This window comes from Schistocerca nitens, chromosome 4 (genome assembly GCF_023898315.1).
Source record: "Schistocerca nitens isolate TAMUIC-IGC-003100 chromosome 4, iqSchNite1.1, whole genome shotgun sequence".
NCBI classification, from domain to species: Eukaryota; Metazoa; Arthropoda; class Insecta; order Orthoptera; family Acrididae; genus Schistocerca; species Schistocerca nitens.
In genome coordinates, this window is record NC_064617.1 from 969317186 (window position 1) to 969332017 (window position 14832).

A 14832-nucleotide genomic window follows, 5' to 3' on the forward strand; every position below is an offset into this window, starting at 1 on the left:
TTTATCAATTGTCTAAACTGAGTTTCCCTTTTTCTTTAAAATTTATTTTATTTCATTATTAACAGAAGACAATGCACAAGGCATTTGTCATCAAACCTGATTGTTTTAGCTTACATACATGGCTACTTGACAAAAGTAATTATTTTCAATGAAAGTCATCATACATGACATGGCCCAGATGTCTATGGGACTCTGACATCAGAGCTAAGTCTATAACTCTGGGTTGCATTTCTGTAATCTTTCTTTAAAACCTGCAGTATATTGAGACCTCTACACTTTCCAGCTCCTGCAAAATGTACCAATGGTCTAGTGTCTACAGTGAAAAGGGGAATTGATGGTCATTCAAGATCTATTGGTTCAACTCTGTCTTGTAATATCTACACACTTGCTTATTTTGAGAGCTTATCACCAAACAGATTGGACCAAGAAGCATGGAGCAAATCTCTTTTGAGTATGTTTCCTGTATAGAGACAGAGAGAGAGAGAGAGAGAGAGAGAGAGAGAGAGAGAGAGAGAGAGAGAGAGAGAGAGACAAGGTTTATTGGACAAAAGTAGGCACAGCTTTCCATAATTGTGTGTATATGGTATTGGGCAGAAGCAATTGTTTCAAGCTGCTCTGAATTTGATGCTCCAAACTGTGATATTGCAGTGAGCTTTGAATTGAAAGGAGCACTACAAAATGAGTAAGTGATCAATAATCAATGCTTGTAGGTGAGTTGAAAAAATCCAAACATCCTACTTGTTTCATGCTCTCTGTGGGAATTCTGCCAAGGTATGTTAATTTTCAGACCTCCAATATCTGAATTAATGAATGATCAAAATACATGTGAGGAGAGCCCTCAATCAGTTAGTTTCACATTTACAAGGTGAGTGACACCAAATTTATAGATTACATCACTTCACAATGGCTTTGGTCATTATGATAATGCAGTATGATGCAATCTGACTGGTTCAGTTTGTAATTTTGTCCATAAAATGCACAGTTCATGCAAATAAATGAGTACCTCAAAAGCAATAAAAACATAATAAAAGTTACATTCAAGTTTCCCATGCAAAATAGTGGATAGCTATGGAACTAGTCCTAGGAACCAAACTTCTCATTCAAGTGATTTTCATAGTCAGAAACAATCTATCTTGCAATGCAGCTGTGAACCTAAGTCGTTCAGACACATTTTTCATTTCCAATTTTTGTCATTTTCCACACACAGGTGTAACACAATTTCACAATTATTATACACATGATATTCCTGCTAGAGATGAAGAGAAAAACCATTGCAAAAATGGCTTGGCATAACTTATTCAAATTTTAGAGGTAACAGTACTTTATGTAATATGTTAATATCACTAATTGAAGAAAATATATTTTAATACCAAAGCTGCTGTTTATTTACTGGCTGACTAGTTTTGGCCTTAAATATCACTTAGTATTTTTTCAGTATTTGGATTATTGCTGTTCAATAATTAACATGGAGCTCTAACTGCAATATTGAAACCAGCTGCAGAAAGAATGAAATATTACTCTTAAAGTATTAAAACACAACATGTAAAAAGAAATTATCATTACATCTTCTTTCTGAAAACAACAGATACTAGAAAGATATTAGTGAGGCATTATTTTATTTACACATCATGTTGTGATTCCTAATAGATATCAAAGCATACATCCCTTTACCAGCAATAACCTATTTAACATGCTACACCATCTCCCTCCAGTTACCCCCATCCTCCCTTGAATCAAAATAAAATGTGATCTCCAGTTACCCCCATCCTCCCTTGAATCAAAATAAAATGTGATCAGTTAATATAGTGGCAAATATGGCAACTGTGTGATTGTAGATAGGGATATCAGCAGACTACAACAAATTTTATTCATTTGAGTCTACATTTCAGTATGTTCTATACGATATGTGATAATCACATCTTAAAATCGTAAAGTAGCATCAGTAAAATAATTTTTGCAATATAGTTATCTATGCACTTAGTTCTGCTTTATGCTTTTTGAAAAATGTGAATGTCGACATTGATCAAATGAAAAACAGAAAAATTAGAAAGGGCAATGAATCTCCTGTAGCTGACTCATGTGTAGAGCAGACAGTATGTTTGGATGTCTACATGACTGCATATGGGCTAGTGTGTATTTAAGCTACAAAAAGAGCATTTGCACGAAAATCAGTAAAGTCTCTGTCCTGCCATATATGTCTACACACAGTGCATCAACCACCTACAATTTTTTTTGCCTGATGTTTGTTTATTGTTTCCATCCCGTAATTTCCATTATTTTAACACTGAATTATGTTAGTGTTCCACTAGAGAGAACATTTATTTTTGTCATTCTTATTCAGTAAGTGATTGTCTTTCCTTTGGTGTGGTTCAAAATAGTAACAAAGTTTTTAAAATAAGTCAATGTAACTTTCAACTGTTAAAATCTTTTACAGATTCCACAATTGCAATTTAGGTCTTTCGCCATTCCTAGTGGAATACTGTCAAAATTTCATGTTTTAACACAAATCCAAAATTTTAAAATAAACATGGTCAAATATTTTTAAATTTTTATATGTACTAAAGTGCAATATTTTAACAGGATTCCTCTTGAAAATGATAATAGGCCAAAAGTGTAACTGTTGACATTATAAATAAACAATTTTAACAGTCAAATGCTAAAATTTAATCATTAAACTCTGCACACTAATTATGAAAAATAAATAACAGCAATTACAAATAATTTTTAACTATGGTTATTTTTCAGAATCTGGAAATACAGCATACAACGTAACAAATCTGAGACCCTGTTGGCTTAAAATCGGCAGCTGTATAAACTTTTCTATATGCAGTAACAAAATCACTATTAGATAAATACAAAGAACATTATAATCAGACACTTTAAAGTTACATAATTTATTTGGATGACTTATTTGACAAACAAATGGCAACAGAATTATGCATTATACCATTACCAATGAAAAGGAGAATTTTATAGAAAGTATCTGCAAGGCAAACTATCTATATTTGCTATGAATTATTCAGTAGCATGAAACAATGATGCAATCTCCTACATAAATGTCTGATAACATATTCCTCCAAGTGGGCATCAGTATTGCTGAATCCAAAAAAAAATCCCAAATACAGGACTGGTGCTGTGTGACTATTTCGAAATGCATTAAATAGCTATAATCTACTTCAAGAGCATTAATACAATTTATGTATATTTAGAATTAAAGAACTACATCAGTGTAAAAGGAAAATAAAATTTGATGCAAACAATACTGTAAAGCTTTCCCACAAAACTAGGGATGTACACAGTAATAAAATGTGGAGGAAGTTATCAAAGTGCAAAAAAAAGGTACACAGTTTGTGATAAGTGCAGTGGAAAGCATTTGCATAGCGTGTAAGCATTATCAAAATAACATGCTCACAATATTATTGCTACAGTCATCAGATGTCAGTGACATGAAATCTCTAGACCACATCATTTGTGAGAGATATAATATGATAAATGGACTAAATCTGGCAACAGCTGCTGAAAAGTAAGGAAATAAAATGGAAGAATCAATTTCTTGATTAAGTTAAAAATAGCTATTTAAATTTCTGCAGTAGGTTTGTTAGCACTTATTACTCGAGACAAAAAGTGGCATACGTTGTAAACACACTTTTTTATCCTTCTTCTCCAGTGCAAAACACACGATAGGAATTACAATTACAGAAGAGAAAATACAAACGTGAACACTTTGAGGCAGGGGGGTGAACAGAAAGTATACAGCAGACCGTGTTCAGGGGAAGATGACATTGCACATTATACTGACTACCCACTGTTCACAGTTGGTTCTTTACTTCCACTGTTTCGCAAACAGTTTTTCCAAGTTATGTGCATGGGTGCTTACAGATATCTGATGACCTCCAGTCTAAATCTGTTGTGCATGGTCTGAGTCGCCACACATGGCTCTCAAATACAGTCTCATGAAGACGCATACTGTAGAGATCGCCCAATTTCACTAGTAAAATTTATGTTGGTGAGAGATCTGGGAATGCTGCAAGCCAGGAAATAATAGCTATGGTTTCTAGTTGGTTTCTCAATATAGCACTTGATTGTAGTTTACTGACAAGAATAGCGTCATTGTCAAACATTGCTTAAGGAATGAGGCCAAAAATGGGAGATTCACAAGCTGAAAATCATATCGTCTACAGTTATGTGGCTGTCACTATTTGAAATGTCACCATTCTCGTCTTTTGTGATGCTTTGGAATGATTAAAAAGTCTGATGTGAACATAATCCATAATCGTGTAGACATCTGGTAAATTGACTGAATGTAGAATAGGAAGTCTAATATGAATGTTATCCATGATCATGCAGACATCTGGTAACTGTCTGACTGAACATGGGATGGTTCATTGGAGGTGCTAAATCTCTCTGAGCATCTGAAATTGAGGATGTATATGAATGAATGATGAAAAAATTAAGAGTCAGAATTGCTGGCCAGTACTTGCATCCAGGAAGCGAAATATATAGTAAACAGATAAACACACATACAAAACAACACTGCCCAAGCATTTGGAACTGTTAGTTCCTTGTTCCTTCCATTAGGAGGAGAGAGGGATACGTTGGAAAAGTTTAAAAAGGAAGGGCAAGTCACTCAGACCCCAGAATGAGAGAGACCACCTGTTGGGAGGAAAAGGGGAGACAAAGATGATGGGGGGAGGCAGTAGAGAGAGTAGAGCATCAAAGATGATGCTTCTGAAAGTATTATATGTGACCCTCTTGCTCTCTCTCCCTTGACAGGGAACTAACAGTCCTGAAAACTAGGTTGTGTTTTGTTCTTTTATGAGTGACTTGTGAACAGTACTAAGTACAGTATTTTGTCTCCTGAGGGTAAGTACTGACAGCTATTCTGCCTCGTCATTTTGTAGTTTCCTCCGGTTAATTTTCCTTCTTATAGCATTGAATGATAATGGGTAATTGCCTAGTCTTCTCTTACCATAATTTGTTGAAATCTTCTGGAGTCTTTATGCCAACTGTGTATATCTTCTCTTACATCCATCATTTACAGCATTATGAATGGCTGCATTTGCGTGAACAGTGAGTTGCCTGATGTATCGAAAGGATCAACCAGCTTTTTAGCCCAATATACAGCTCCTCTTAGATTTATTCAGTTTTTTCTACCCCAAAAGAACCTTCCCAGTAGAGATATTGTATTTCCAAAGTTCCTGCCAAAGTGGATGACTGAGTAACAGTGACAGATCTGCACTACTAATACCCATTTTTAGTGGGCTACATTAAGTGAAGAGCATGATGCCTACTGGTTTGTGCAGCACAAATACGTGTGGTAGAAGGCTCATATTCAATATGTCTGCTTGTGTCTGTATATGTGTGTGTGTGTGAGTGTATACCCGTCCTTTTTTCCCCCTAAGGTAAGTCTTTCCGCTCCCGGGATTGGAATGACTCCTTACCCTCTCCTTTAAAACCCACATCCTTTCGTCTTTCCCTCTCCTTCTCTCTTTCCTGATGAAGCAACCGTTGGTTGCGAAAGCTAGAATTTTGTGTGTATATTTGCGTTTGTTTGTGTGTCTATCGACGTGCCAGCGCTTTCGTTTGGTAAGTCACATCATCTTTGTTTTTAGATATATAAAATTATATAATAATATATATGACTCATTTCATATCTGTATATGTTCTCCTCATTGACAGAATATATGAATGTTATATGTGCAAGAATGAATGAATACCATTACGTAATACATGAACATTATATTCCATGCATCTGTTAAGTCCCACTGCCCTACAAAAATGTGTCATGAATGTATCAAGTAAGTGGAAATTAAAGTTCGCAGCAGTGACCTCATTATGTGCAGACAAACACATCATGTGATGTTTGCTGAGTGTATTATGAGGAACAGAGTCAAGGTGCAGTTTTGTGCAATGTTCTCTGCAAGCAATCTGACTTTAGGACAGCCATCTGATGCAGTGACTGAGTGGCTCAGCATCACTGTCTGAGATGATGAAAAGTATAGTTTTGTGAAAAAATGAAATATCTGAAGTTTACTTTCTCAACATTTCTTCACTGACAGTATCAAGTTTCAGGTTATTGGTAGCACAGAAATTATAGGGGTAGCTGACATGGAAGTCTGTGTCATGTAGTCTTGATGACAGCAGTGCTATAACAGGAAAACGACAAGGTGTGATATGTTTATGATGATAATATAAATACAACAAAAACAAAGAAAAAAATGAGCAACCAGAGCATTCTGAGATAAAGAATAGTTCTCAATAGGTTAAAGATACTAAAGCATTAAATAAAAATGTATTTAATAGGATTCCAATGCACAACTGTATGAAGCCACTATGGAAAATGAGACTGACTAGTAAAATATTGCACTTAGAGATGAGATCAACACATTAAATTCTCCATACCAAATCTAATTTTAGATCAGTTTGTCTCAAGAACCAGGAAAAGCTGAGAAAATATACAGTATGGACATTTATGGGGAGAGTAAGTACAACAAGAAAGGAGAACAATGAGAAAGAATAAGACACAAAAAATCAAGTGAACTGAAATAATAATTAATTGTTAAGGGGGACACAGGAGGGAATTGAGAAAGGAAGAGGAGGTAAGGGAGCATGAAATGACGGAGGAAGGGCCAATGGTTTTTTAGGAAAAAAGGGAAGAAAGAAGGTAAACAATACAATCTGAATCATTTAAATCCAATCCTCAGCTATAAGGCACAAAATGACAAATGTAGCATGCTTATACATGTTTTTCCATTTCACATATGGTCTTGCTAACACTAAATGTTTCACCCTCTTCAAATTATTAACCCTTCACACTGCTTTTAGTTACTCTTTTAGTTATTTTTTACCCTATTCAATCTTCTGCAATAATTGCATACTTTTTTCATCAGAATCCTTTTTCAGATAATTTGTTATTTGTGTTGGATTTTCATTTCTGCATGTACACTATATATGCAATGTCATACGTACTGTCCTTTCCCTAAGGCTTTTGTTTCTTTTTACATTTCTTGTTCCATACTGTATTTCTCTTCAGATTTATACTGTTTCTCTGAAGAAGATTAGGGTGTTCTTTGATTTGACATTGACTGTTTCTATGGATGCCCAATGTTACACTTCCTGTCAGTTTCTTTTCTGTCAGTATACTTCAGGCCAGTCTTCCATAAAAAGAACTTGACTGTGTTATCTTTCACTGTAGTGGCTCTGATCACTAAGGGACTTAACATCTATGGTCATCAGTCTCTTTCACTGTAGTGTCTTTAGTTACTTTCCCATTTCTTCCACTCAGACAATTAAGGAGGATTTTTCTCTATTGTACTCTTGAAACTTAAATTGTGCTTGTTTCGTCTTAATTAAAATCTCATATTTATTCACATACAGTTGAAAATGTCAACATTGAAGAGCTGTATGTAGAATGCAGATAAATGACAACCAGCGAGGGTAAAACACCACACTTCTTTAGACTGCAGTTGTGATTTCAAGTTTATGCATTTACATCATTACATGCCACTGAGCTATAGCATGCAAAAGGCAAGCACATAAATAAAATTGTAAGAGAAGTGAAAGCAAACACAGACAACCTTCTCTTTATTAACAAAAGTCATAACATATGTGAGGGTACCAGTGAGACTCACCGTCAAGAGCTCTGGGATAGTCCATTGAATCAAGCATCGTAGGGAACTGTGAGAACAAAGCAGTGGTAGGGATAGTAGCAGCAGTGGTGGTGGTTGTTGTGGTTGTAGATGCAGTTGTGGTAGTAATAGGAGTAGTGGTAGGACTCTGTGTGGTAAGTGTGGTTGGGAATGCAGTAGATGTGGTACGCAGTGTTGTTGTAGGAGCTGCAGTGGTAGTGACCGTAGTGGATGGAACAGTAGTACTAGGGGTTGTGGGAGGAAGAGTAACCTCAAGAATGGCACGTAAGGTAGAGTTGGTGATGCGGGCGATGGTGTGGGCAGCTGTCCTAGCTGTCGTTTGCAGGCTTGTGGCTCCCGCGCCTGCAGCAGCAGCTACCGTTGTCCCCTGCCCAAGAGTGGGGGCACCAGGGGCTGAATCGAAGATGCTCGGCCCACGAATTAACTCTGGCGGTGCAACGGAACCGTGTACCACAAGCATTATTTACATGAGGCCAAGTAAAGGGCTGTTAACTTTGCAGTCTTCATGAATATAGTGTGCAAATTTAAATAAAATGTAAATATTCTCATTCAACAGAGCTTAAAAGTCAATTCACATACACTACAATTGATTAATTTACATGTAGTGTACTATACCACATTATAATATGTAATCACAAAACTGGACTTCATGCATTATTTATTCTCAAGTAAACTGTAACTTTCTATTATGAACTCATACACTTTATTTTTGACCCTCAACTGTTATTTCTGTCTCTTTGTAATCATTTTATATGCTTATTTCTTGCTAAAGCAATAAAGTACATTATGTCTTATATAAGCTAAATTAGCATACGTGTTACTGCGACACCAGATACTTTGTTGAGTAAGTCTGTAAGTTAACAGCTCTTCACAGGACTATCAATTGTATAAGTTACACAACAGACATTAAAACTCTGCCATGCAAAATATAACTATTGCACGTTTTATACAGGAAAGCCTTTTAAAAAATGGAAGCTTGTGATAAAATGTGAGGAAAATTGTAAATTGTGTTTACATGATTTTACTACAAATCTGCACTACACAGTTTTCTACTTCATGATAAGAACACAGACTAAAATAATATATGTAATGGACAGCAGGTCTACAAGGGGTAAAAATAATCTACAAGTATCTTCCATAACAACAATTACGATTGGTAGCCATACTTCAGTGTTCATTTATGGAGGAGATGCATACATGAACCTGAGAACTTGAAAAGTTCCATGGAATAAATGGATATGATACACACTACAACAGTAAATGCTGTGTTCTTCATAATGGTATCAAATACAGTTGCAGTATCTCAGATATATGAATGGACAGTATTTTATGTACAAGTGCTTATATCAAAGAATATTAATATATAAAAAGTGAAGAGACAATTTTCACAATAATCAATAACATATACAGTCTTATGTAGGTTACAGGTACTGCAATAAAGGGGCAAGTGTATGAAGCCAACAGGAAAATGAGATTAACTGGGAGAGAATAAAATATGGAATTCAGAGATGAAATCAACATGTTCAATTTTCCATATAGAAATCTAAGTTCATCCCAGACTGGTTTAAGAACAAGGAGAATTTAATAGAGAGAGAGAGAGAGAGAGAGAGAGAGAGAGAGAGAGAGAGAGAGAGAGAGAGAGAGAGAGAATCATATTTACATTTTATGTAAAAGTGCTAAAAGATTTTGTCAATTTTCATAACATTTTTAATGGGATATTATTCTCACAATTTAAACATGTAAGTTAGAGATAAAAGAGGAATTATGAACTGCTGAAAAAATGAGCTCTGAGGAGCTCTACAATAAATACTCTTGGTTCTCTTATGTTTATTTTGTGTCCAGCAATTATAGAAAATGTACATGGCTGCATACATTTGTAATGTCATTTCTGCATACTTCCTTAACCACCATCACTGTAATCATCATCATCATCATCATCATCATCATCATCATCATCAGATGCAGCAACAACAACAATAATATTAACACAATGAGGATATAAACAAGTAATGTAAATATGGTACTTTTTCTAGCCATGTTGCCTAAACTATTACACACAAGAAACATAACAGTTTGGAATTCTAACAACTACATTAGAGGGATGATTGATATACAAGCAAACTCTTTGTTCCCCTTATAAAAAAAAAATAACTATATTTCATCAGATTTCATGGAAAGAATAAATAATACCGAGTTCATCAAGAGCTGGTTGAAATTATAGTGTAAAAGAAATGACCAAGCTGTTGTGCACCTTTGAACCATTTTTGTGAAAAGAAGTGAGAAGCATAAGAATTAATTATCTGAATCTTAACCCTGTCCTCTCCAATATAGCTTGAAGAATTTAAGCCAAAGTTGAAATAGTAACGGCAAGTGGAAAAAAATGTTTAAGGATACCACCAGAAATGAGATTCTGGTACTGATAACTATGTAACTTTACAGTGCACTGGCAACTCATGGAAATTATGATTCAAAGTAAGATATACATTCCAAGGCATGTCTGCATATCATCCAGCTGTTAATCACTTCAACCTTTTTTTTCATGTAAAATGTCAGTGTAGTGTTACTATAGGAATTTGAGGATTTTATACAATATATGCCTTTACAGATACAAAAAAGTAATTATATCTGCAGAAAAATAAGTATTGTATGTTAACAATCAGCATTTTCTGAAGTTACAATAGTCTTTATATGTCATGGGATCGAATAAATGAGGCTTTTAAATAAGCTGCTGGAGAAAGATATTCTAGACAAGTTCTATCCTAATCTGAAGTTTATGATATTTGCAGGTTAGTATACAAGCCCAACAAAAACTGACTACTCACACTATTTAAGGGGAACACAGTGACTGTCTTGCAAACAAAATTCTTTCAGTCCAATTTTTCACCTTTGGGTTTCAAAAATGGTATCACAACTGCTGTCAGCTTCTTAAAAAGTCACCAACACATGAGATTAGAAGTAAGTTGAATGATTTCCACCCACAGGTGTGAGCTGTGAGTGGTAAACTGGTTGGTGGTGCTTGCAAGTTCACACTTGCACACACAGTGACTGATGCCACTTGCAGATCAGTTCTGTAGGTGGGCAGCATATAAAACGCTTCAAGCATCACAAAGTGGTGGTGGTGGTGGTGGTGATGATGATGATGATGATGATGATGATGGAATTATGGGGGCACACAATATCAATGTCCTTAGTGCCCATGCTAAAGTCACAGAAGATAAATGTAGTTAAATTAGTTAACGTTAAGATATTCTAGAATAAAAGGATAAAATATTTCCTACAACTTCACTTGGGAAGAACACATGAACACATCCTAAAAGCTTTATATCTGACAGTCTGTAAAAGGTGAATAAAAGGAAATGGAGAGCCCAAGAAAAGGTACTAACAGAGTATCAGGTACACGTGGCTGGCTTATCACTCAACAAAAAAGGATGTCAACTACTGCAACAAACTAAAAACTCTAACTAACAGCTTAGTTAGAGTCAGACAAAATTTTACAATGCATGTTGTGGGCTAAAATAGGAGGCAGGTCCCCACTTAAATTTACTGCTGCCCTCTTGTCAGAATATAAAACACACACTGTTAAATATGATGTATTGAAACACGTGCTCCATAAGTCCCACAGCCTGGTAAGTCCTCTCACTGGGGCAAGAAGTCATGGGTCAGAGAAGTGAGACCTATACGGAGATGGGTCACTGCCACTTCATCCCATCTCTGCAAATGGAAGGAGTATCACCATAGTTGGAGATTTGGTTTCACAGGACACAGCTAATTTCCTGACACTTCAGGGCACTCTGGTCTGCAATGGCATAGTCTTTCTAGGTCAACACCAAGGAAATGACTCATAATGGGACAGCATATGTTTCTTCTGTGTGTCCCTGACAAGCTTCCTTGGCTGTAATGTTAGCCTCCTCACTGCTCTGGATTCCAACAGGCCCTGGTAATCAGCAGAATACTACATCCTTTCCCTGCTCATGCAGATGCATCAGGGAATCCTGAATCAACTGGATCATTTTTCCATGTCGGGAACATCTGTGAAATCACCTTAGGGCACAAAGAGAATCAGAACAAATGGGTAAATTATTCTCTCTCTCTCTCTCTCTCTTCATGCCTCATCAACTCCAGTACTCTCAGGATCACAAAGCTCTGCAGTATAAAAGGTAAATTTGATTGGTAGGCAAATCTCGAGAACATGCACAGAGAAAATGCCTGAGCAGCGAAGTGATCCCCTGCTTAGACCCATCAAAGTACATGGGAATAAAATTGAAGAGCTTGTGTAAAATATTGCTAATAAGGGTTATAAGACAACACTAGATGTACCTTTTTTTTTTTTTTTTTTTTTTACAGAAGAACTTTGCACCTCTTAAGGAGCCAAGGTTGTGATTTACTCTAACCTTGGTGTGAAACATTAATATTTGTCATACCAAGCTCTAAAAGGCAGCTCAGTGCACAAATACCAAAGCACCTTGTAGCTCTGACAGAATTATAAAAGAGTTGTTCCACAGATGGGTAAGTAATGGTATGTTGAATAGCTGCTTATGGCAGGGAATAGGTCTTACATGGTCACTGTATCATGATTAGTCACCACAAAGTATTAAGTGGTGGCTCCACAGTCTTGGCACAAATGCTCGCACAAATGCTGGGGATAGGGCTGGTCCTAAATGCCCTTGTGGCCAGCCTAATACCTACATGGTGAATATCAGTGAGGAGCTTCAAGTATGATGACTGAGCAGATCCACCTACTACACAACCATAAATGAGGCATGATAATACTGGAGCAGGCACTTTCCATCTATTCCCCAAGTCATGTGACTTATATTTTTTTAAATAATGAGTGTTTTGCAAGACCTTGCTTCCAAACCTCTCAAGTGCAGCAACCGACTGAAATATGAGGCCCAGGAACCTCAACATATCTTCAAAAGCTAGTTACAACTGCTCTGTGGTTCCTGGTGGTTTGAAAGGAGAGCAGACAATTGAAAAATCATCTACAAAAAGGAGTACTGTACAGGGCTCCTTACAGTGTACATGGTACCATCAGTGGCTATTAAAAAGAGGGCTACACGTAAAACACTATCTTGAGGAACACATTCTCTTGGATAAAATCATGAGATAAAGTACTACCAATTCCATATTTAAAATAACATGCAGACAGGGAGGACTGTAGCAAAATGGAAGATGTCACCGAAAGCCCCATCGTGGAATTCTTCCAGGATACTGTGCTTCCATCGAGTATCATATGCCTTCTCAAGGTTGAAAAAGGTACCTATTAGGTGGCATCTGTGCAAGAAAGTCTGTTGTATAACCATTTCCAGCAGAGTCAGATTATCGATGGTAGAACGATACCTCCAGGAGCTGTCCAGATTCTGGGATCCAGAAATGGTGGCAGTTGATGATCAGCTTGAATTCTAATATCATGTTGTTGTACCTGTCTGGTAGTCATGTCCTATGCCCACCAGGCAGGCTGTGTAGGCAGCCACCCTGCCAGGAGGATGTGTGTAAATAGTTCTCATTAAAATAGATATTTTCCTTCTTTGGTCTGGGATATTTACCATGGCATTACATGTCACCTTCACAGCATCTGGAGGGCACCAGACTTGCCAATAGGCAATGTGTGTCACTGCAGAGAGCACTGTTGGGACAGGGAGGGGGCACTATTTTGCTACGCAAGGTGATGTGTCCTTACAGTATGTGACATTACAACCTTTATCACTGCGATTTTTAACATGTAAAAGTTTTTTTTTCTGTATTCGCGTCAGTATGTGCGAACTTTTAACATATACCAATGAATGTTGTAACCAGATATCTTTGCCGCGCTCCTGAAAAGCACAGAATATCACGATAGCTATAAACTGTTATACGCTGCTATCGATCAGTAAAAAAAACGATGCACCTATGTTTCAAACTAACAATTGCCAATTTTTACTTCTGCAGGGAGCCGCGCCGCTCTCTAGCTGTTCTGTGAATGTGTTGCGAGTCGGACGCAAAAGTATTGTGCTCCATACTGATATAATCATTTTATTGTAACTTTAAGAGTTTAAGTGATTAAAAAATATATGTGGCCACAACCAAGCGAGAATGTATATCATGAAAATTCGCTCCACCGCCACAATGGGTGGCCATGTTAATGTAAGTTTCCGTTTCATAATATAATACTTGAAGCCTTGAAGTTTATTTAATTTCAAAGAAAATCTCCCAACCTTATTTTCATTAATTATACTTGTGATAATCTTTCCTGTTTAAAAGATTTATGCAGCTTATGATGCAGCGTGTTCTGTCGGAACAGGAGGCTGTCGTGACGACATCGTTATAGTATCTATTCCAAGTTCTTTCAGTTCCGTTTATATGTTCGTACAAATCCAATTAGTTGGTCCCTTAGGTTTCTTTCATGTAACTTCTGTCTGTTTTCTCCGCGCGATCTTCCTCCGAAAAAAAATAATTTCTGTTCATTTTTTAGTAATTTTCGATATCGCGAATGAGAAAAGACAGCCGCCTCCTGCTCCGAACGGAACACCACGACTTTTCTAATGTCGGAGAGTACCGCACGAATTTTCCGCTAAAAGGTAATAGAATTTCTTAAAGCTGGATCAATTACACATGTTGCTGCTGTTCTCCGACAAATCTGGTGTGATTAATAGTAATTTATTCTGTCCAGAATGAGATTTTCACTCTGCAGCGGAGTGTGCGCTGATATGAAACTTCCTGGCAGATTAAAACTGTGTGCCCGACCGAGACTCGAACTCGGGACATTTGCCTTTCACGGGCAAGTGCTCTACCAACTGAGCTACCGAAGCACGACTCACGCCCGGTACTCAGGAAGTTTCATATCAGCGCACCCTCCGCTGCAGAGTGAAAATCTCATTCTGGAAACATCCCCCAGGCTGTGGCTAAGCCATGTCTCCGCAATATCCTTTCTTTCAGGAGTGCTAGTTCTGCAAGGTTCACAGGAGAGCTTCTGTAAAGTTTGGAAGGTAGGAGACGAGGTACTGGCAGAAGTAAAGCTGTGAGTACCGGGCGTGAGTCGTGCTTCGGTAGCTCAGTTGGTAGAGCACTTGCCCGCGAAAGGCAAATGTCCCGAGTTCGAGTCTCGGTCGGGCACACAGTTTTAATCTGCCAGGAAGTTTCATATCAGCGCACACTCCGCTGCAGAGTGAAAATCTCATTCTGGAAACATCCCCCAGGCTGTGGC

At 37.2% G+C, this 14832-nt stretch overlaps 1 protein-coding gene across 4 annotated transcripts in view; it reads right to left on the reverse strand.

Moving 5' to 3' along the window:
- The window catches only part of LOC126253660 (proton channel OtopLc-like), an 856134-nt gene that overhangs the window by 72348 nt on the left and 768954 nt on the right, over nt 1–14832 (reverse strand). For 3 of the 4 annotated variants that reach the window (XM_049955174.1, XM_049955175.1, XM_049955176.1), the window contains exon 9: nt 7632–8075. The exons of the other annotated variant lie outside the window; for it this stretch is intronic. In XM_049955174.1, the coding sequence (XP_049811131.1) occupies nt 7632–8075 (444 nt within the window). The remainder of the gene's footprint in view (nt 1–7631; nt 8076–14832) is intronic. 4 annotated transcript variants of the gene reach the window in all.